At 34.9% G+C, this 25,093-nt stretch overlaps 1 protein-coding gene across 2 annotated transcripts; it reads left to right on the top strand.

Moving 5' to 3' along the window:
• Positions 1-25,093, top strand: LOC134744234 (putative inorganic phosphate cotransporter). 2 transcript variants are annotated; one of them, XM_063677976.1, is made up of 10 exons: positions 1-175; positions 11,024-11,090; positions 12,362-12,561; positions 14,266-14,502; positions 15,469-15,678; positions 16,371-16,538; positions 17,840-18,056; positions 19,280-19,401; positions 19,854-19,970; positions 23,105-25,092. In XM_063677976.1, the coding sequence occupies exons 2-10, from the start codon at positions 11,057-11,059 to the stop codon at positions 23,315-23,317; spliced, it is 1,518 nt and encodes a 505-aa protein (XP_063534046.1). In that variant the 5' UTR covers positions 1-175; positions 11,024-11,056; the 3' UTR covers positions 23,318-25,092. The 2 variants fall into 2 exon arrangements, with proteins under 2 accessions (XP_063534046.1, XP_063534047.1); XM_063677977.1 differs by lacking the exon at positions 1-175 and having other exon boundaries at positions 12,379-12,561; positions 23,105-25,093.

Below are 25,093 nucleotides of genomic sequence, written 5' to 3'. Positions count from 1 at the left end.
GCGAGTAATAGTTACGGCGCTCGCGCCGCTGAACTGCGTCAGTCGAGTGCTCCCCTACTTGTCTGTCACTCGTTTACTAGTTCTTCGAAGCCTTAATAAGTGCTACAAGAGAAATAAACATTGAATGGAAAAGTTAATCGTTATCCGCAGCCTGGAATTTTTCTAAGAAGATTAAGTAAGTAATGATTTTATTCCCTTTCTTAATTGAGATTTGATTATTTTTTATAATCTTAAGAGTATTGACATATACAATATTTTTATGCACGACACGTGTATATTGCATAAAAATAATATATAATTTATATACACATTACAATATGTTACGGAAATTAAATTAAAACGGATGTTAATCATAATTATTTACTATTAAGTGTATTTTTTTGCGTAAGTTTGAGTGGCGATTATTTATATGTGAGTAGGAATATCACTTATTTATAAACTGACAACTGATTACATGGAATAATAATATGTTCATTAATTTGCTGAAATTGTGTTTTGCATTTTTTCTTCCCGAATATATTTTCAGGTTTTACCACACTTTATCTAGTGAAGACTATCAAGAGCAGTAATAATATTGTAACCGTTAAAATAACATTGCTGCAACATATTATGGTCCAAGATTTGTTAAGCATATTTCGCAATTTTTAATCCTTAACAAATCCAGAGCTGTGGGAAGAATAAGTGGTACCTACTTTAAAAATACCTTAACTTCAGTCAAAGAGGATATAACAGGATAGAGCGGTACTGTCATAGTAAATTTTGTAACCACAGTAAATTCATTGCCATCTGTCACTTTAAAACTAAAGATGAAGATTTATAAAAACGCGATAAAATGTATTTGATAAATGATTTTTTTTATTTGCATTAATTATTTTTATATGATTTTGACCCATGTTCTTTCACTGATATGCGTTAAAATTGTTAAATAACAAACGAAACCTTCAACGCTCTCTATATGAGAGTAGGCCAAAGGTAGTGGCGCCATCTGACCGTGAATCTAATTTTCGTGATTTTCGAGGCACGTTTTTTTCCTTAGAATGTATCATCTATTACGAAGATTATCTTTGCTTCAGTTTATGTTAGGTCCCCGTAGCTACAGCTGCTTCACGGATTATTTATTTATTTAAACTTTATTGCACAAAACACAAAAAGAGTACAAATGGCGGACTTAACGCCTTGGGGCATTCTCTACCAGTCAACAATTGGGCTAAACAGAGACAGTTAGTTTGGTGCAGGATTATATTATATCATATGGGAACTTCATGCAACTCTACTTCGAGTGTTAAAACGTGATACTTTTATTAATTATACACATTGTTTATAGTCAGGAGTTGAAAATAACATTGAGGTTTAAAGTTTATTTATCCTTTAACATATATGCAGTCAGAGTAGGTACTTATACTTTAAACCTTACTAGCAACCAGGTTACGTGTATATCGAATTGTATCAAGATTAATGGACCTTTACATTATTTCATTATCTCGAGACTAATTGATTTTGATTTAATACAAAGAAAGGAAAATAACATACTATCTCGTAGGTACATGCGCTACAAATGACATTATTTTAGTTTTTTATGTAGTACTTAATGCAGAGGCCGAGAAAAGGCAATAAAATAATATAAATATTATAGGACATTCTTACACGGATAGACTAAGTCCCACGGTAAGCCCAAGGAGGCTTGTGTTATGGGTATATACTTAAATACATAGAAAACACCCATGACTGAGGAACAAATATCTGCTCATCACACAAATAAATGCCCTTACCGGGATTCGAACCCAAGACCATCGGCTTCACAGGCAGGGTCACTATCCACTAGGCCAGACGGGTCTGGACGGTCAATTCATGGACGAGTTTCGATTTTGCCGGACGAGGCGAAGCGCAGTCGGACAAAGAAAACGAATCCACGAATTGCCATTCCTGTCGAGGCATATACAGTGCTTTTTTCCAAACATGCGAGGAAATAAGGTGAAACATTCAATCATATTTTAAGAATCAAGCATCACATAAATCGAACCTTCACAGCAAAAACGCCAAAAACAATTTTCTTCCTTAATTAAAATTCATACTGCCATGTTAATTCAAAATAATTTGAATGAATTTGTTGTACAATTTCCATTCTGATATTTAACCTATTCATTAAATAACGATACTTTACCTTTTTTTTACCCTCAAGAAATAATATAAAAGTTTATACTTAGTCATATCCTTTAAAATACACATCTGGGGCATGGTAGTGCCCCCGCCAAGTCGAGCAATCCACCATCCTTTTTTCGATGTATTTTAATTTCCTCCAATTCGAAATGTAAAGTAGTGTTTAATTTGGGTGAAAGGCACCATTTCAGTCTCGGACTATTGACGCTCAAACGCAGTGAGATGAGAGCCTTTCATCCCTTGGTTAACAATCTACTACTCGTATTTATTTGCGCGTGTCTTTTAGCACTTCTTCAATAACCCGATCCGTGGTTAAAACCTGCAAAAAGTTGCACACCTTATCTCACTATCATTGCTCTAAATATTATTACATTACGAAAATATAACAATATGCGAAAAATAATCATTACTCAATCAGATATTTTACTACTTAAATCTGAAAAGGATTGAGTAGTGGTTGGGGCGGCCCTAACTAACACTGGGTCATTAAACCTAGGATAGAGCCGACTAAATACTCGTAGTACCCATGGAAAGACGGATGTCTAGAGGAGGGAAAGGTGTTTATAGAAAAAATGTTAAATCACATATTTTTTTGGTTTCGAGAAATAAAGTATATAGTTTTTTCGAGAGTCAGCAATGAGCATGACTGGGACCATACAGGGTGTATGGAGATGCAGGCGTCTATCTTAGCCTATGGTAACTACTTACTTATTACCATCAGTAGGTTCGTATGGTTTTTGCCACCGACGTAGATAAAATTAAAAAGTATGCCTACCAATTTATTAAAATCTACTTACGAAGAGGTATGAATAACCGTTTTCTGATAGCCATCAAAAACTTTTTCTGATAACCCTGGCATTCTCGAGCACGGACTGGTTATACATTATCTAAGCCTATACGGCATATTTTGGCATATAAATTATATATATACCGGGTGTTTAATGTAACAGGAGCATTAAATTAAACTGTAGGCTTTACTCCTTAAACTGACCAACATTTGATATATATATATATATATATATATATATATATATATATATATATTTGATATATATATTTGTTCAGCCACTTTTAAAAATAACTTGTTTTGATTTTTAATACACCTTAAAGTTTATTCTAAGACGCAACGTATTGCAAAATTTGTTATGTTTAAAGGGTGACAAGCAACGTCAAACACACAGATGGCAGCGTACATTGAAAATAATATTTAATTAGTATGAAAAAGGTATAATGTAAAAATTTCATAATTTTAAAAAGTTGCTGAACAAATGTTGGTCAGTTTGAGGCGTAAAGCCTCCAGTTTAATTTATATAGTAGTAGTAGTATAGCTACTGAGATACGTCCTAATAAACAAATCTAGTTTAGAGTCGATTTCTTGGAAATGTAGAAAAAGGAAAAAAGGTATGTTGCAGCGTCGTTCGGTTGTTGCCGCCGTTGTATTAATTAATTTATATAAAATAAATGACTTTCAACGCCCGTTACTGCCACGATTTTGTCGTTCCTTCCGTCACTCATTTTATCAAGGAACTTGACAGATGTAGCGGCGGTAAGAACGACGCCTCAACAGTAATGCAGCTGCATCCGAACGTTATCTCAATATACTTAAGTATTAATGTCAGTGTGAGCCCTTTTTTCTTCGACTTTCTTAATTATAATTTATTTCGATAAACTGCTGATGACATTGCCACTCATATCAGGAAAATTTAAGACTAAATTTTTTTTTTTTAATTATAATAGTGTTTTAAATTGTAAACATAAAAGTGACGCCAATGGTATACGGATGTGAACGTATTTTTTTATTTCCTTGTTTTATAATTAAATTTAGTGGATCTTTGTTAAGGAGTTAAGCAGCCAAACCGGTATTTTCCTTACGAGTTTAAATATGTTTACGTTTCATTTACTTCACATGCTCTTATGAGTTTATGAAAACACTATGCGAGTCGATAGATAAAAGGGTTTTTAGGGTTCCGTACCCATAGGGTAAAAATGGGACCCTATTACTAAGACTCCTCTGTCCGTCTGTCTGTGTGTCTGTCACCAGGGTGTATCTCATGAACCACATTTACACAATATATAGCTCCAGGTTACCTAATAAATTTGTTTAAAATGTGATTTTATATCCCTGATATAAAATAAAAAAAACTGTAATAGAAAGAAGCAAAGAGAATATATAGGACAAAGGGGGTACTGTCATAATAAATTTTGTAGTCACAGTAAATTCACTGCCATCTATCGACACACGATTAACAATAAAAATATGAAAAATGTATAAACCCATACAGGGTGTCCCTAACTATTGGACAAAGCCGATATGTACATACGCATTAGGGTATTTAGAACTATTATACAAAGTATCATAACAACCGGTGTAGCGGTTATGAAGAAATTAACAAATTACGATTTTTTACTTTGGATCAGTCGGTATGTGTTAGTAGCTCCTGAGGTAATAAATAGTATGAAACCTTGTTCGACCTTTTTTATTGTATTTTTTATTTATGACACTAATAAGATTCTGACTTTTGACAAATGTCATCGTTGCCGCACATTTACGAACAAATTCTACAATTGTTGTATTGTTGTTGTTGTGTTAATACAGTATGTTTCTTTTGGTTGTCGATCATTGAAAATAACTTTTGTTTGAAAATTATTATTTTTTATCTTTTTTCTAATCAAAAAAATATTAACGTTAGAGCATTCCTGAGAAGTAACCCTACGTGGGATTTCAGGGGTTGTCTATTGGCTAAAGACACCCTGTATATGGATAAATGTTTTTTTATTTGTATTTATTACGTTTATATAATTTTGACCTATGTTCTTTTACTTGTTAAATAACTAACGAAACCGCCATCTAAACGAGAATTTCTTGATTTACGAGGCACGTTTTTTCCTTAGACTATTCATCTTATACGGAGTTGTATAGGTATTTGATAATAGGCGTATAGGTACTGCCGTCGTAAAGTGAAGATGTTTTGGTTAGTTTTTTTAATAATTAAACAAATTGAAATTGTAAAACAAAAGCTGAATTACCGTGAAACATAGAACATCAATTTTTACTGTCAAAATCAGCGAAACGGCGGAATGCAAAATGTTGAATAATTAATAACATGAATAACTAATAATTTATAAGAAGTAAAATTAATATTAAGTCAAAGTATTTTGTTAACTAAATAAGTAGTAGTATTAGAATTAAACCAATGACGTTGATACTTAATATCTAATTTGGCGAGAAAATTCAAAAACGAAATATTAAATTCAGACAAAATGGTACAGTCAATGTAAAAATATGGGTGCAGTCATCATACTTAAAAATATGTCCCATAGCTCTTATGTCAGCGAATTAAGGACTATGGGACATATTTTTGAGTAAGTTGTATGCACCCATATTTTACACTTGACGGTTATTATACTTATAAAAATTGTCCGTAGCTTTTCATACAAATTTTGGGAGCCATTTTTGTAACGGTCCATACATAATGTACGTGAGCAGGCGTCACAAAACAGTAATGTTTTGGGACACTTTTTTTTTCATTTTTAGTAAATAATAATAAATAAATTAAACATCTTTATTTCGAAGAATATATTTCATAGTTGTAAGTAACAAATGAAAACAAAACAATTAAACTTAAAGCCAGAGGTTAGTGTTTATAATAGGTACATTCGATTTTAACATTGCTTAACTATTTAATTTTCAATAACCATATTAACTCCTAGTTAATATGGTTAGTTAGTTAGTTTCAACCCCTTTAATCTGTCAAATTCAATGAGCTTTTCAATCGATAGTACTCGTGATTCTGAGTAAAAATAACCCAAAAGTTGATGGTTTTAGAAAAAAAGTAAATGGTACACTTTTAAGTAAAAAACCCATTTATGGAATTATTTTGTTCTCGGTGGGATGACTGAGATACGTGACTTTCATTTAATTAAGTGTTCTTAAATATTTTAAGACCCAATTTAGAACAGGCTTTATATCAAAAAATTAAACCTGTCCTGTGACAAATTAACAGACATATTTATTTCTATTTGTCAAGTTTTGCGTTGCAATAAAAGTTCTTATAATTCAACAAGGCCAGTCTCTTTCTATAGTTTAACTCAGACTAGCCGTTATGTGTTTTAAGTATCTGTATTGGTTGTTTTGTTTTTCATTTAAGGGCATTTTAAATTATTTAATAACATAACGCTTTTTATTCCCACCGCCCTATAACCAAAAACCCTATCTACTCGTACCTTATTGGCCATAATAAGGCTTTTGCGCCGTTTTGGCTCGGAACAAATAGAGTATCGTTCATTCAAATTGAATAGCCAACGACCTCGACTGGAGCTTGACAATGACCGTCACTGCTGACTAAATAATTGAATACATTATAATGTAACAAATTAATTTTAAACGGCTCAGTTGCTAAACTTAAGTTAAATAGAGGTATATCTGATATTGTATATGCTAGTTTTTTTTTCAACGGAAATGCCGTGAAATCTGTTTTATGTTTCAAAGTAGGCATTAACTTTAAAAAGTCTCTTTTCTAATTGAAATAAATATATTGATTGATTGAAATATAGGTAGTTCATAAAGGAAGGAAGGAAGGATGGAAGGGAAGGAAAATCTTTCTTTATGGCACCCTTAATGGCGTTCTGGCGGACTTGTGATGCTTAACTTACAGAAATAGGTAAAACTCATTTGCTGACGTATAATTTATGAGATTAACACGTTTTAGTAGAGTTTTTATTGCTTCTTATACTTAAATTAAAATCACCCATGTACAAAAAAATATGTTTGCAAACGCTGTCAGTTACACACCCTAGCTTGTATTAAAAGATTACTTCAGTTTAATACTACGTTTACATATGTAGTTTAAAAAAATCTTGAATTACTGCTGATGGACTCTGACCATATTAAGTAGACAGCTAGACTAATAATACTAACAATAATAATCTGACCACTATTAACTCCTTGTCACTATTTCGTATTCAAAAGACAGCATTGAATAAAACGCAAACATTCAACAGTAGGCACCTATGAAATAAAACTATGTAAACGGATTATATCGCGTATATCGAGTATTATAAATTCAGTATATGCGATATAATCCGTTTACACAGCTATATTTCATGAGTAACTATCGAGGTAACCGAAGACAGTAGGTAGTAAATTGAAAACGTTACAAATGTATATTAAAAACTGATTTCCTATCCACATTTAAACCCATTTATCCATTAGGTTACTAGTTGCTCATATGTTATTGGTGGATTTAGGTTTAGAGATGCTTTTTTTACGCATAAACAAAACGTTTAAAGTGAGCCTAAAATTAAATTTAAAACATATTTAGCATGATTACTAGGGATCTATAATAGAAAATTATAATATGAGTTTTTCCAATTTGGTTTTAAATACTCTAATAGGCCAACAATATTTTACATTACTTGAATGAATTACAAACATTACACATCTGTGCCATTTTTAGGTGTTTATATTAATATAGGTAGTTAATATAACATCAGGATTCCATACCGTACTTGGCACAATTAAATAATAATATCTTAATCGTGTTGACTCTCGCTCGACTGATAAAACACTCATCTAAGTATGCTGCTGATAGGAGTTTATACTTTTTACAGACTTCTACCTGGTACGTAGGTACTTGTAAAAAACAATAACAATACGGTTATTATGGTTTATTACTGTGGAAGTTACAAGACGTGTTTATGACTAGATACTCAAACTGAAATGGAAAGCAATTGGCCACGGGTATTACCCGATTAACTGTGAAAAATCACACTATATATTAAGCTATATTGACAACTGTTTACCAGTTAGCCTCAGGTAATGTGTTTACCAGTGTTGTTGGTCGATAAGATTGTAATTTAATAATTTCTAATCCATCTTTACCGCTGGTGATCAGTAAACAGCTGGTTAGTTATTGTTATGATTATGAATGACCGGCAATAATCGGTCATTATTCTTAAAACAATATGTAAAAACGAAGCAATTGAATTTTAGATTTTAGAAAAGGGCCGTAACAAATTATATTAATCATAATATATGTTTTTTTAATTGGAATTAAAAAGGAAAAGGAAAAAAGAAATGACAAGCGGAGTTGCCCCCTGACCATTCTGTGAGCAATTCGACTACCGTAGGCTCAAAAGGCTTAAGAGACAAAATGGCGAAAATGAGTTATGAATGCAGTCATACTCAGTTTTTTTTTCTCTATCGAATGGTGTAATCAACGATAGCTTGAAAAAAATGTCCGTTAAGCCCCATGAAAAAAATGCTTGAACACAATATTTTAACACATTTTGCCGTATCCACAAATTTAAAATACTACCCTTTTTCATCAGAAATTATATTAAATCTGTACTATTTTTATGTCCGTTACGCCTATTTGCTGAAGATTTTCGTGTGCTACATGTACGTTACGACCACAACTAGTGACTACCACTAGAATTCAATGTAAAAGATACGCCAAGCCAATGGGTACGTATAATTTCGAGTTTTAAAGTTGTTGATATCTGGGTGATTATGGGATGACCTTGTACTTTCCTTTTAAAAATTTCTATTAAGTACTTACATTAGCTGCTTATTGTTGCCTTCATTATAGGGTTACTAAAATATGAATGAATTAGTAGGTACTTTATATGTACATCAATTCCATAAAAATAACAAAACACCCCAATATTCAGATAACGTAACAGTTAATCACTAAAATCTAATTTATAGGAGTTACTTTATTAAAGAAAAAAAAAGTTGGGTATGATTTTTTTCTCAAAACAATTGTTTTTTTGGTTCTCCTGAAAAATCGCGCTTTGTTCCTTAAGCCCTTTGACCCTGGTAGTCGTTACGCCAGTTTGCCAAGGAGGTCGTACAAAACTTACGATTCGCCGAGTCATGCTTCATCTCACATCCTCTCATGCGTTAAGCAATCTGCATAAGCAAGGCGACGATTGAGTTGCATTCTGAGGTCGACTACTTTCTGACAATAACAATAGGTATATTATAATTATATTTTAATTTTATACCGACGTGCCAAAAGCGCTATTGATGTAGTTTTATGTCCTAGTAATTAACAAGACACGAAGTTTTCTCAATATTTTAGCTAAAGTCTGAACTGGAAGTCGGTCTCAATTTGTGTATATTTTGTACAGAGATTTTAGGTAAGTAGTATCTTTTTAATCAATAGTACATCGACAACAGGGTTTAATTTACATTAATTTAGTAAGTAGCTAATAACTAATTAAATAACTACACACGAACTGGTTCTATTTTACAATGTTTGCAGATAAAATTAGATTAACTTTTAAATGTAATGCAGTTTTATAGGGACTACGTTTGTATGGAGAAGCGTTTGTCGATTTTCTCTTATAAGAAACATTGTTAATCGCGTACCTATCTACGTCATTGCTTCTATAAATCTATACCATCAATAGCAGGTAATTAGTGCCCGAGCACAAGGTACGTATAAAAATAAATAGTAACACGAATAGGTAATATGATCGAAATATTTAAGTCGAATGTGGCGTGGGATGCAACTGCACGATGCGCCTCTCGGTATAGTTCTTTATACCGAGACACACACACAGACACACAGTTTGTACAGGGGCGCCTGTACAAGAGGTAAGTCTTCATATTACGGAATCTAAGAGAGAAAATCTATAACTCGGACATAGCGTGAGGGCCAATTGAAATAAGACTCTATTGCTCTTTACAACGGCTAAATTACTTTTCCAATAACCAACGAAAGCACCTCGTAGGGGAAACCGCTTTATGTTTAGGTATTGAAGTTAAATGTTCTTGATAAATCGCCGGTGTAAGTATGTAGGTGAAAACACTTAACTAGTTAAACTACTTGTAATTGTCAATGTCCGTAAATGGGAGCTTAGTGGCGCAATTTATTTCGATGAGCAATGATATGTTGTTGAGGTTGAAGTAGTTTACAAACGTTGCAGTAAACCCATACGGTGTAGTATCTAAGCGAAACAACTTTTTAACAAACTAATTAAACCGCCGAAAAAACAGAAAAGCAAAAAATTATAAACCTTTTTTATTTAACCTTAATAACTAAGTTCTTAAACTAATGTAAGTATGAAATAAAACTATGAAAACGGATTATATCGCCTCTATTGAATTTATTAATACATCCATAGTTTTCATACTTTTATTTCATGAGTAACTATCGCCCATTACATTAGTTTAAGAACTTAGTTATTAGGGTTAAATAAAATAGGTTTATAATTTTTTGCTTTTCAGTTTTTTCGGCGGATAATTTTTTTTTTGTTAAAAAGTTTTTATTATATATTTTTTTGTGGTTATAATCTACTCACCCCTATTAAATCACCCTTGTTTTCCCACCCTTAGGGTAGGATTTTTTTTCCAAATTTATATGGTACCAACTCCAGTACCGATAGTAGTCCGATTTCTGTAAAAAGGTATGTATGACATAAAAAAAAACCTCCGTTTTTTTCGTCGGTTAAAAATCAGATATAAATAGCGATCAGATTTCAGTAGGCAAAATAATTACAATCCTCGCACTTAAACTATCGTGAGACATATTTCAAAATATTTATCAGTACGGTTTTTACTCACTATTATTTTTAGTCGCTTTTGGCGACATGTGAGTGCACGACGTACAACCGCCGCGGACACTCGTGCCTGAGGATGGATTCCCAAAGAATCCGAAACATGTCGCCAAAAGCGACTAAAAATAATAGTGAGTAAAAACCGTACTGATAAATACTTACAATCCCATTCACAATCGGCTAAATCGATATTCTATTAGCATTTGTAGGGGAGGGGCTACGAGAATACTGTGTTTAAACTGGTTGGTTAATTTTGATAGCCACCGTTGTGTTAATTTACCTAATTATTTTTACTTTTCAGGAACGTAACAAATAGGAGAAAATTAATTTTGAAATGATACCAAGATGGCGACTCATACTATCAAAATGTAAGTACCGGTAGAAGCTAAGTATCCTACCTCTAGTTTCAATTGAATATAAATAAAATGTCACTATGAAACTGCATGTACCTCTGTTCCTTACTATTATATACATACGTTATTTTGCTTTTGCGTTCGTAAGATGCGCTCAAAGAATAAACATGAAAGTGCACGTGCAGTGAGAACTTATCAGCTATTAACTTTATATAATCTCAATTTCAATGTTTTATTCATAAAATATACATTATACACGTCAAATTTGTAACAAGTAACACAATATATTTAGTTAAATTATTAAGATTATAGAACGTTGAGTTTATATGCACTGAGCTCAGTATTGTTACACTGGAAACATGAAACCCTGACTAATCGATTATCGAGCATGCTTCGCACTACCGAGATACCACTTACGCCTAGTGTATTGAATTAGTACCTATATTGGCAATATTGTCGTGCCCTTTGAGAATTATATAGATACTGATGTACCTATGTCTAATTGATGTCATATTGATCATCAATATTTAATTAACTATCGTACACACACGTGTAGATAGCTATAGCTTATAACTAAGTAATTAAGAGGATAGTGGATCATCCACTTTCGTTTTAATATGCTTTGCTTACTTGCACCAGCTTAAGGCCAGGATTACACTTGTAAGTTTTACTTACGTAAGTAGGGACAAAGCTATATCCTAGAATGAGATAACGATATTCATATCTCTTTCTGTAGTATAGCTGTGTCCCTACTTACGTAAGTAAAACTTACAAGTGTAATCCTGGCCTTCGTGACTGACTCGTAACCTTTCACTGTACCGCGACATCTCGAACATATTACAACAGTTAGCGCATCGAGCCGAGCCACATTGGAAAACGGAGCATAAGTAGCGTTGGTCGATTATGTGTAACAAAATCACATTACACCGAAAAGCGAAATCAGTCTCTAGCTCTCGATTTAACACTTCAGGTTTTCAGATATGTATAATTGAAATATCGAGATATTTTCTGGCAATATTATTCTAACTATAGTTGCTGATAGTTATCACTTATACCATATTGCAATTTTTGCCAGTAATAAAAGGTCACCGGTAAAAGAGGTTGTTTAGGGCCCACAATGCTTTTTTAATTATGTCTCGTAATTCATATTTTCTTAACTTAACTAGCTCATAAGTATTTGCTCTAATTTGACAAAAATATTTCGCTTTTCGCTTAAAAACATTCTTGTTGGTCCATGACGGCGTTTCTATGAAAGAACACTACATCGTTTGATTTTCTCTGCTTAGTGTTCCTAATTCCCCAGCGGTACGTCTTGGGCATCATGGGCCTGCTGGCCGTGTGCAACGCTTACACGATGCGGGTGTGCCTCAATCTGGCTGTCACGCAGATGGTCAAGAGCAGCGGTAACAGCAGCGATCACTACGATCCGAATGCTTGCCCGGATGATAGCGAGATTATAGCTAATGGGACTGTCAGTAGCAAACCTGTAAGTACATTTACCTACATCTATCGGTGTGTTCACCTTTCGCTGCTTGTGTTGTGCAGTAATTGACATCTTCAATATTTTGGTTATTGTTTGGTGCGCTCAACACTTTTGTGGTTTAGTAACCAATTGGACTAGCTAGATTAACAATATGTGACGTTATAAAAAAAAAAACATATACACACATAAGAAATTAAAAAAAATGACAATTTGAAAGTTTGCCTGGGGATCCAACTGGGGGTGACTGTACTTTTCAAAACGCCGTTATTAATACCGTTGATTCCAGTAAGTCACTGACACCAGTCGCTAAACTGACAATTTACTCGTAAAACTATTAACTTTATCCCTTCATTAACAGGTCAGATAAAAGTACGATCCATAGAAGTAATTCCCACGGCAATCTTTAATATTAGCCCCAGTTTTTTTTTGAAACGAAAGTTTTTTAAGCGTCATATATATAGGAAAATATACAACCCGCATACGCTATAATTTGTTTCAGTCAGTGTCAATGGCATGTTTTCCTTTAAATGTATGATTTTTATGTATTTGAAATAAAGTATACAAATACGTGTTAATATGCGTATCACGTTTAGCTTGATAAAATAAATATATACGAGCCCGTTTATTTACATGTAAAATAACTTGTTTATTCGTCTATTAGTAATACACTAATATGTATACCTACATAATATAACGAAACACATCAATACGAATATTTTTTCGGGGTTCCGTAGTCAGCTAAAAAGTTCATTGGTAAAAAAAAAAATACCCTCATGCTTTAAAACCCTCGCAACGCTCGATATTCCATCTTTCAAACCACTCACTACGCTTGTGGTTCAATTTTGGAATCCTTCGCTAGCTCGAGTATCAATGTGCACGAGTGGTTACACAACAACTTGACCCTTGTAAAACAAATAACTACCTATAAAAGCTCTTAACAGCAACCACGAAGATTAATAAATTATTGACCGGTGATCTAGATACTATTTGAAAAGCGCATGTGAAATATCTTTACATGTACAAAACTACCTGTAATTTAAAAAGTTAACGTCTGACGAAGATTTAGCTAGCCAACCAGAACGCTCAATCTTCCCTCAGTGTTCGTTTCGGAGTTACATAGCTGTAATCTTAGATATCGATCCCGACTTTGGGCCTTTGAAACTGTTGCTAGTTTCTAGTTTGTCCATAAAGTTATAGTTCAAGCAGCGATAAAATTGTTTAAAAGTTTCTGTAAAGGACTTTGATATCTAATATCTGTGTCAAGATATAAATTAGTGTATTATCTACATAAATAAGTAAAGTATATCACAAAACTTCTTTTACAATAGATGAAATTAAATTAGGATCAATCAATAAACTAAGAATAACACGACAACCAACAATAATTTAACATGAATTAAACCTAGAAATAAATGTTTCTAATATGTAGTTGCTGTGGAAAAATAGAACTATTAGGAATGTCTTAGATTGCAATGGTGAGTCAATGGCAAGTGCGATAATAATGCGACAGCTATTTTTAATTTACATTAACTATACGTACAAACTTTGATTTCCCCTTCTTCTGGAATGGATATTTTTAACCGGCGAGCTCCCAGTGCTTACCTATATTCAAATCTTCATTCAATGTCTAAACATAAATAAAACTATCATGGTACTCGTAACGCCTCAGCTCAGGTAAAAGGGTGTTAATAACAATTTATTTTTTAGCACGCAATATTCGACTGGTCGGAGTCCACTCAAGGGCTGATACTTAGTGGTTTCTACTACGGATATGCCGTTACGCACGTTCCCGGGGGATACTTAGCGGAGAGATATGGAGGCAAATGGACGCTTGGAGTAGGGCTTCTGAGCACCGCCGTGTTTACGCTCTTGACGCCTGTAGTGGTCAAGGCAGGAGGTGCGACATGGTTGTTCATCCTTCGAGTTTTGCAGGGCATGGGTGAAGTAAGTTATTGTATATAACTAATTATCTTTTTATTAAGGGTATTTTAAACCTACGTTTTAGTAAATAATCTTTCCCGTTGGAATAACGTTTCACTCGTGCGTATTGTATATGCGTAGTGTTATACTTTTATTAGTCATCAAGACTGATAGTAGACGTTATATGTACTAACTTTTGTATTAAATTATGTATTTCAGTCAGTCGATATTTAAAACGTTTTTGTTCCATTGATGTATTGTAGTCAACTAATCATTTCTACTTTCTAGTCAATCACAAACAATTTAACCCTTCCTTTAATACTTACTCCTATGCTATGAATGATATAGTTGGTTTTAGAAAAGGATATATTATTTGTGTATAAGACATTCATATTTTTAGTTAGTGTCACATCTGGTCTTAATGATTCTACCTTTAGTTTCTACCATTAAGTTAAATCGATATTTTATTGGCTGTAAAAGTTCTTATAAAAAGTGCAGTTAAGTTGCGTAAGAAATATAATGTTGCACTCAATGACACAATCGAAAAATGATTACGTCAATACATTTTGTTTTGTTTATATGCAAAACGCAATCTTGAGGCTCTCAATTAAAAAAAAAAATATTGTCTTCGGTTACCGCGATAGTTACTCATGAAATAGTTTTATTTCATAAAAAAAATAAGTTGAAATTTTAATCTTGGGAGTTTTAATAAGATGCAGCTTTTAGCTTAGCTTTAAACTGGTTAATAATTATAAAAACAAGTTAATGCCTGAATAAATCTTATCAGCGTTTACAATTTAGGTAATACTGACTAAGAACTTACTATTTATAACATTTAAAACTTTCGCGTTTTGAACACATATCAGTCAGTCAGTTAGCCGCAACCACGACCAGTGAAACCTGTCGAAACGTCGGTAAATAAATATTACAAAATAAATTCGCGATGGACCCGATTGTAAATGTGATTTAATACTTACTATTTAATTTCAGGGCCCCACAATGCCAGCTCTTATGATAGTATTAGCGCGGTGGGTACCGCCGCATGAGCGAGGGCGTCAAGGCGCCATTGTGTTCGGTGGCGCCCAGATTGGAAATATCTTTGGCTCCTTCATGTCCGGCTTCCTTATGGCTGGAGATGGGGACTGGGCCAATGTCTTCTACTTTTTCGGAATTTTCGGCATCATATGGTTCGTTTTTTGGGTAAGCATATGAACTTTTTTATGTGAAAAATATATCCCAAATTTTGGTAAGTCTTATCAAACATATGTATGTACCTACCTAGTATTTTTTTTGTAATCAATAGTTCAAAGCTAAGTAAAAAAATTAAAGCTCACGTTTTAATTCCATTAATTAAAGATTTTACAGAGAAAATATAAAAGATTGTAAGAGCATTTGTAAGTGCAATATAGTAGTTAAACGTGAGCTTTTTGATACAGGATAAATGAAACTTTATAGTCGTTCTCCAAGTCTTTGAGTGTTCTGTTTAATTGTCTGTTCTTATAGTTGTGATACTAAAATATGCTTTTATCATTTGCTCAATAGACTAACACAGCGCGCATGGATTTATAAAATGCGAAATTAAAATAAAACCTTACATTATTTATTTTCATGATAAATAGCATTGGGCACCTTTAAGTCTTATCTCACTTGAAACACGGTCTGGGGTATATATCATATTTCAAAATAATGACTACGCCATTTTAACTGCCTGCATGCCTTTGTCTTAAAGTTCACTTTGTAGTAAATTGATGAGAAGGGTGTTTATCATCGCTGATACGAACGGACCCTGGACAAATTATTGTACAACGTTCATAGTTTTGTAAATGCGTATATATATTGCAAAAAAAAAAGTGGTACCTACAAAAAAATATCTCTGTCCGATGAATTTTCAGAGCTTGCTATGCTACAGTACCCCGAACACGCACCCGTACATATCCGAGGAAGAGCTGACATACCTGAAGGAACATGTGACCAGCTCGGAGAAGTCCAGCATACGAGACCCGGTGCCTTGGAAAGCGATCGTCAGATCTGTCCCAGTCTGGGCTCTGCTGTTTGCTGCTGTAAGTTTTACACCTGTGCAAATATGAGTACAAATGTAGTGAGCAGCAGAAGTACGAACAACCGTAACCAGGTCGGAACACTCGGAACCTTCAAGACATCGAAAGATTAGTAAGTACAGAACACATATTAAAAATAAACAGAACGCACTTTCATCGATGTAATAAACTTATTGAAGTTATCAAGGAATGTGAAATGAAATCGTGATAAGTTGGGATAACTTTTTCATTAAAATAAAAACTCCACACACGCGCACGGGATCATTGTCTGATTCAAACAAGGGCCTGGCACTCTTTGATAGAAAAATATAGTCTTATTGCGATTCCTGTAAGAGGAAAGAGAAAACAGTGCCATGCTTTGTCTTTATCACCGACCGGGCATGTTTTCATGGTCGGGTCAGGAAATTTATAAGAGTGAAAGAGAAAAAGGATTATGCTGCCATACATGAAACTGTCAATACATGAATATGTCTTTCTCTTACCCCTGGACGCTCGGTTTCATGCCTATAACTACTTGTATATACATACTTTGTCTATGGATTTAAAGTATTTAAACCGTTTCAGCGCCCGTTATTGGAAATCTGTTATTGTAAATTAGCTAACAATTACCTAATGTAAGGAAATTATTCAACCTTGTCTGCATAGATAGCATATAATTGTGAATATTATGATAGAGTATGACGTGAGTACGGAATAAATTTTAACAGCTTATTGTGTATGTACGTAATAATCGTGAAAATTTATGTAAATGGTGTATTTGAAAAGTCACAAATTCCTTTGTCGCACATGATTGCCAGACACGCACACATTTTTAAGTGCGTAGGTACCTACACAAGTTGCTACATTATTAAAATGATTTTAATACTTTGAATGCTTCACTTAACGCCAGAAAGTGTTATTTGATATAAAACATTAAGGGGCCCACTCATTATCAGTCCGCCGGACGATATTAGCCTGTCAGTTAGCACAAAATTTTGACAGTTCCGCACGACTGACAGGCCGATATCGTCCGGCGGACTGGTAATCAGTGGGCCCCTTTAATTAGCTTTACTATTTGAGGAGTCTTTTCAAAAGGGCTTATTTCTCTATGAACACCGTATAAAAATAAGACCTTTTGAAAAGACACTCCTCTTTTAATTCCTATAATATCCTATTCGTGACCTCATCTGTCACTTAGATATCGAATAGCCCTAGGCTTATTTAACTCTTTGCCTATACGGCATAAGCATTATGCAAAATTGAACCCTATCATTTTGAAATAAAGTTCAAAATATATTCGTTTCTACTTTTATTTATCGTCCTAGGTTGGCCACGACTGGGGCTACTACACGATGGTGACAGACCTGCCCAAGTACATGACCGACGTACTGAAGTTTAACATAGCGGCGACGGGTACTCTCACTGCGATACCATACCTCGCCATGTGGATTAGCTCTTTCATCTTCGGCCTGGTCTGCGACTATTGCGTTAAGAAGAACTGGCACACGATCAAAACGGGACGAATTATTCATACCACTATTGGTAAGCCACTATGCCAATCGTGGTTTTGAGATATGTGACGAATTTTTAATCTAAAAAAAGAAGTCGCACAGATTTATAGCAAAATGTTAAAGGCTAGATTTGGCTTAGCTTATAAAATTTCCTATTCTATTAATGACCATAAGATCTCAAGTATTTCAAGATCACATGGTGTTACGCTTAAATTATTTAAGTATGCATCGAAATTAACGAAATAATTTGATCTGTCTTGCGTGAATGTTGAAGGAACCAAATTATGTTTGTGGTTGTGAATTATGCTTAATAATAAATTTAGCGAAATACGAAATTAATTGTAACGTTACATTCGGATGGAGACTGCGGGAGCATTTCTGTTGCGGCGTTACTGCTGCTGCGAATACGTGACTCATTTTGTCAAGAAAATTGCTTACAACAAACAGTGAAAGCGCTCGCGACATCGCCGCAGCAGTAATGCCGCAAAATAATCTCACCTTACACTGCAACAGCAACAATGATCTAGAAGCCATCCGAATGTAACGTGGTTTATATATTTTATACCTACATCAACTCTATATGTATTAAACGCAGGTAAACATTCGTAACAAAGTGTCGGGTATCGGGTAATTGCTTAAACGTGAATTATGAACATCCTTAATAGCGTGTCTCCCAAAGGGATAAGATACGAATGGTAATCGCTGAGCAACTCATAAACAAACCGTCGCTTGAATGCTTTACCGGACCCTCGGGGCCGGGAAATTGGAGTTGGAAAGTCGTGATATTTAGGACAAATTAGGCAATGTAAAGGTTGATTCAAACGTCAAAAATTATTAATAAGAAATTATGTACACAGAGGACAGGAGCAAAGGGGAAGTATGCTTATTAGTCCCATGTACCGAATATTTTACATGCTGTAGATATTAGGTAAGTATACAGGTTGAAATTTTAATCACCAGCCATACTCTGCGTAGTGACTTTATTATAGGTCATAAGAACAACCTTTAAAATGGGACCAATGCCGAAATGCCAAAAAAATATTTTTTCCGCGATTTCGGCATTGGTCCCATAATAAAAGTTGTTCAGTATGACCTATAAATAAAGTCACTATGCAAAGTATGGCTGGTGATTAAAATTTCAACTGTATAAGAAGTGAATTATCTGTTTAAATATTAGTAATCTTTAGCTAGTGCCTATTGCGATATCATGAAACTTGTTCGCAATCTTGTTCTTATTATGTGTTATTGTTCTAGCCGCCACTGGTCCGGCCATTTGTATCATATTGGCTTCGTACGCCGGCTGCGACCGGCTGGCAGCTGTGGCTTACTTTATAGCTTCTATGGCGCTAATGGGAGGATTCTATAGCGGAATGAAGGTAACTACTTAGGATATAGACTATATAGAACGAGTCAAGTGGAATATTTAGTATACAAGCTTCATCAATTTAAACTACTTCGATTTTAAACCTCCTATTCTGCACTGTTACGTCCTAGATACACATACACATAACTTAGCCTAGTTATTTTTGTCAAAAGTATGCTGAATAAGAAAACTTTAATAGGTATTTATCTCTGATTTGCTTTTTTACGTACTGGGTAACGTGAAAAGAGTGAATTACAATGTATTGAAAAAAAAAGACTGTCCGATATCCAAGCTCGATACTGAAATATTTCAATTGACAAATTGACATCTAAAATTTCGATTTCTTGCGATAAAAATAACATTTCAAAGCCAGACAAAATTTCAAAGATTCATAATTTTAAAACAACTCATCTTAGTTAGATGTCATCTACGGACAAACTTGTAAAATAAGCTACTTACTTGCAGGTGAACGCCCTGGACCTGGCGCCGAACTTCGCGGGCTCCTTGACGGCTATGATAAACGGGACCTCTACGATCTCCGGCATCATCACGCCCTACTTGATAGGGCTATTGACGCCCGATGTAAGTAAACAACACATTATGGAATTGCGGTTACGAAAAAGAAAATTAACAAAATATACAACATCTTAAAGCATTCTTGCTGGCTTAAGTACCATTCCCACCGAACGGGCGGTCGGAACGCATATCATTTTGTACGGCCAAAAGTCGGTCGGCTCCTCGCGAACGCGGTTGGCTCCGGACGGACTCCATCGCTTCTGCCATACATAATGTATTAGGCACATTGAAAATGCGCTCCGGCGCATCCCGACTCCAGCCGGTCGGTGGGAATCGTACATTAAGCAGGCCGGGATCCGCTCAATCTAATTTGGTGCACGCAATTTTATTTAAGAAAGTGAATGCCACCTGATCTTTGAACTCATAGAAGCTTTGTTTAGATTACTCGTATCTTTTTTTTTTTTTACTAGCCTATTATGGTGTCCCACTGCTGGGCAATTATTCGTATTAATAATCGAAATTGTAATTTGATTTCCAATATATTAACATCATCCTTTTATAAAAATTAAACTTGAATTACAAAGTTGAAAACTTGAAACATTGATTATTATGAGGAAAACTTTCGAAACAAGCTGGTATTTGTCGATGGTTGTGTGTTGTAACTTTCCGACTCGAGTTAACACATTGACATTGTAGCGTTAATTAATAAATTAATTAAAATGACGATATTTGAATGGGTTTTTTTGGCATCTCTTAACATTACAATGGTGAAAAGCATTGGTATTAAATTTGCCATATGTCCTTAATCAGAATGTACATATTTTGACAAATATAGATAACTTATTTATGACGTTTATTCAATTATAATTTGCCTTCGGCTGTTCTATTTTCCAGAACCGTAGAATACTTAAAATGTGGTTAATTCCTGAGAGAGTTTTGATTTTTCGCAGCCACTGACTTTTAACCAGTTGTAAATTCAACTTTGATATGTTAAGGCCACGCTAAGTCGGAAGTTAAACAGAAATATTTTGATTTAAATAGAATGGGTAACACAGGAGTAAAAAAGTAAACATAACACAGGAGTAAAAAAGTAAACATAAAAAAATACAATTATGAAAGAGACCCTTAAATAAGCTCAAATATATCGTCGTTCATGAGTAAGCAAGATTCTAGTATGTGCACAGTTTTGCATGTTTCTATTTAAAAAACATGATTAGACTATATTAATTGATGGGATAGGATAATCCAATGCCAGCGAGTATTATATTGTGACGAACACGGTAAAACTGTCATTTTGGAACGGGCTTAGTTTTTTAAAAGCCAACATGGCAACAGGACTGACACAGTAAATCCAGATTATAGAGGTAGAGAGTTTTATTAATTGTGTAGTAGTAGTAAGTATATAATGTAATGCGAGGCGAGATCTAGTATGCTTAGAATAGCGGGCGCGAGGAGAGGTAATTGGTTATCGCAAACTCTGAGACTGTTTAAGGAATCAGTGTACGATATTCCTGTTCTTGGGATGCCGTCCGACACTATGGCACCCAAATTTTGTCTACTCAAACTCTACTCAGTGGAACTCCCCAAAAGGGAGGACTGGTCAAACAGTCAAATTAAGTGGAAAGAAGGAAGCCTAAGGTGGTACACTGATGGCTCCAAATCCGGATCTGAAGTAGGCTGCGGAGTATATGGTGAAGCGCCCAGGAAAAGCATCAGCTTAAACCTAGGGCGTTTTTGCTCTATATTCCAGGCAGAAGTATACGCCATTATTGAATGTGCGTCAATAAATCTGCAAAGCAACTACGGCAACCATACTATCTATATCCATTCGGATAGCCAGGCGGCACTCTTAGCCCTAACCTCTGATGTCACCACATCGAGGCTGGTTGAGAACTACAGGCAATTATTGAACAACCTTGGAGCCAGGAACAAGGTTGTTCTACGTTGGGTCCCGGGGCATGCGGGTATTGTTGGAAACGAAAAGGCCGACAAACTCGCGCGAGCAGGGGCTAAGGGGAAGAACTACAGTCCTGAGCCGTTTTGTGGGATTCCCATAAGCCTAACGCGGCTCACCCTAAAGACCTACTGTCACTACAAAACCATTCAACTCTGGAGGGAAAAACCAGGCTTGAACCATTCCAAAGCGCTTATCAAGGCCTTCAGCAAAAAGGCGTCTTCGAGCGCCTTGGCGCTGCCTAGGAACCAACTGCGCAACTTGGTTAGGGTGCTTACCGGGCACTGCGGCCTAAATAAGCACATGCACACTATGGGGAAACGTGACAGGGGGCGGTGCAGACTCTGTATGGAGGCAGGGGAGACGCCCCTACACATCCTCACAGAGTGCCCCTGCCTAATGCGCACTCGTGACTTGATCCTGGGTGGACATATATTGCGCCCGGAGGAGTTAAAGTCTCTCGAAACCAAAAAGATCCTGCAGCTGTTTGAAGTTGCAGGTTTGGATCGAGAGTTGTAGTAGGTGGCGATCACAATAGATCAGAGATGGTCGCAGTGATACATAGGCTCTGGAGCCTTACATAGCCCCTAGAAAAAGAAGAAGAAGAAGAAGTATATAATGGAAAATCAAAATATTCAGATTAAAATCATAATATTTAGGTCATAATGATTAATGATACGCCATGACTGTTTTCTTTTAAGTAAGCACTTCGGTATGTACGAGTACACTACCAGAGACTCATTGACCGAGCGTCATCGAAGGTCTTCGTTTCAGCTTGGGCAAAAATGCTTTCATATGTCTGAATGTTCTCCTCTATTAGTCACAATTCTCAACTGATTCTTGTGAAATTTTGTGAGCAGGTTCAATGATTAAATAAATTTATTTTGTCGATTTGGTTTTTGGATTTTTTTGAAATAGCGGAGTCATATATTCAGTTTTAAGCTCTGCTCGCGAGGTCTACAGCTACTAGTTCATTTTAAAGCTAGACTGCAAACAAATATGCTCTTCATGTCATGGTAACTCGGTGCCAACATTCAACACAATACAGTACATCTAGGCTTTAAAATTATACATCTATAATCAAAACTTGCTGTAACTTTTTTTTATACTACGTCGATGGCAAAACTTCCCCATTTGAGCTCTGCTCTAGATCTGTAATAACATCCGCTGTGCTGTGCCGTACCACACAAAGCGAGAAGACATTCACAGTGCCCATACCTCTCTAAATTTTATTGTTTTGTTCCAGTCAACGTTGGCTGAATGGCGCGTCGCGTTCTGGGTGTGTTTCGCCGTGCTGGTCGGCACCAACGTAGTGTACATCATATGGGCGGACGGCAAGCAGCAGTGGTGGGACGACGTGCGGCAGTTCGGCTACCCTGACGACTGGAAACACGGACCTCTGTCCAAATCTGACATGGACAAGGAGAAGAGCAAAAAAGCTGAAGCTACGTCATTCTGATATGTGAAAACTATGTTTTTTTACATTTTGATTTTTTTAGACTAATGACGAGTTTTATAGTTATTTATTTATTAAACATATAATATAAACTAAATGCCGATTGATGTTTTACCAGGGATCGGAACCGGTTTTTTGCAAAAACTTCGAATTATTTTATACTCCAAATGTGTCCTACATACAGTTGTGCTTTTAGGTAACGTCTTCGTATTATTAAATTGCCCAATTTATAAATGAAGTAATTAACAAATAACAAAAAAAAAACCGGTATCCGATCTCTGGTTTTTGCAAAAGTAGGTGATGTAAGTCACTTCTAGAGTAGGTGATGTAAGAACTCTTGTTGGTTCTTTAATTAATCTTCATAGATCTTAATTTAATTAGAGACCACGATATGATTTAAAATTTCCACCAACAATTATTTTGGGAATTACAATAACTAATAGGTACCTACGTATAGGTGTACAGGTTTTTAAAGGGTCGGTAACGCGCAAGTAATATCTCTGGTGTTGCAGGCGTCCATAATAGCCTACGGTGATTGCTTACCATCAGGCGGGCCGTATGCTTGTTTGCCACCGACGTGGTAAAAAAAAATATTATAGCTACTATTCATGTAAATAAGCTACATTTATTTCGGTAATATTTGAGGTCTTCGGTAATTTGTTGCCATAATATGATGTACTTATAGTATCAATCAACCGATAACTAAAATACGCGCGCTCAGTGAAAGTGTAACGCACAATTCACAAAATGAGTAGATGTTATTATGTTATAATCATGATCTGAATATGAAAATACCCGCACAACTCTTTATTACGAGAATAAGTTAGCCATTCTATTTGATGATGATGATGGATAACCAAATGTCTTGATACCGAGTAGATGATAACTCTGCCGTCAGTAGGAAGGAGGACGCAATTGACATGAAGTTGAAACAGAGAAAATAAATATTAAAACTCCAAAATTAGAACATCCGATGTAACTGTATAAAATGACATAAAAACATTACTTATGTAAAATTTGTTTGCGCAAAAAAAGTACTTTAGTATTATTTTTTTAAGATTTTCTCAATTTCTGTATCTATAAAGAAGGTTCCGTATCCAAAGGGTAAAAACGGGACCCTATTACTAAGACTTCGCTGTCCGTCTGTCTGTCTGTCACCAGGCTGTATCTCATGAACCGTGATAGCTAGACAGTTGAAATTTTCACAGATGATGAATTTCTGTTGCCGCTATATCAACAAATACTAAAAAATACGGAACCCTCGGTGCACGAGTCCGACTCGCACTACATAATATATATAATATTTGAATATTGGTTCATACATTGCGCAGACTTTAGTAGGTTACATACTTGTACCGACAGTCGTACCGATAGGTACGATATAGATTACATTTTTTGAATATCATAAAAGTTGTAACAAAATATCCAATAGTTACCTAACTAATACATACCCACTGAATATTTGAATGTGAATAAACAATCGGCCTACATTCAATAAACTGACATCGTTCAGCTAAGTTTAAATAGTTAGTCTAATAATTTAAGTGCCATGCATTTCTTTACTACCTAACAGAAATTATTTTAATAAGATACGACAATAAGTTAGGCAACTACAAATAATTTCTTATTTACCTAATTTATATTTATTATATATGTATTGTACCGAATTATTTTTGTAAATAATAATAAAAACTTCAGTGATTATAACTAGTTAACAAAATTAGGTAACAATTGCTGATATAGTATAAGATTTGTAACTTTGTACCATATCACGCCATT

This window comes from Cydia strobilella, chromosome 9 (genome assembly GCF_947568885.1).
Source record: "Cydia strobilella chromosome 9, ilCydStro3.1, whole genome shotgun sequence".
In the NCBI taxonomy this organism is placed as follows: domain Eukaryota; kingdom Metazoa; phylum Arthropoda; class Insecta; order Lepidoptera; family Tortricidae; genus Cydia; species Cydia strobilella.
Note: the sequence above shows the minus strand (reverse complement) of the source record. Positions and strands in the feature narration are given on the sequence as shown.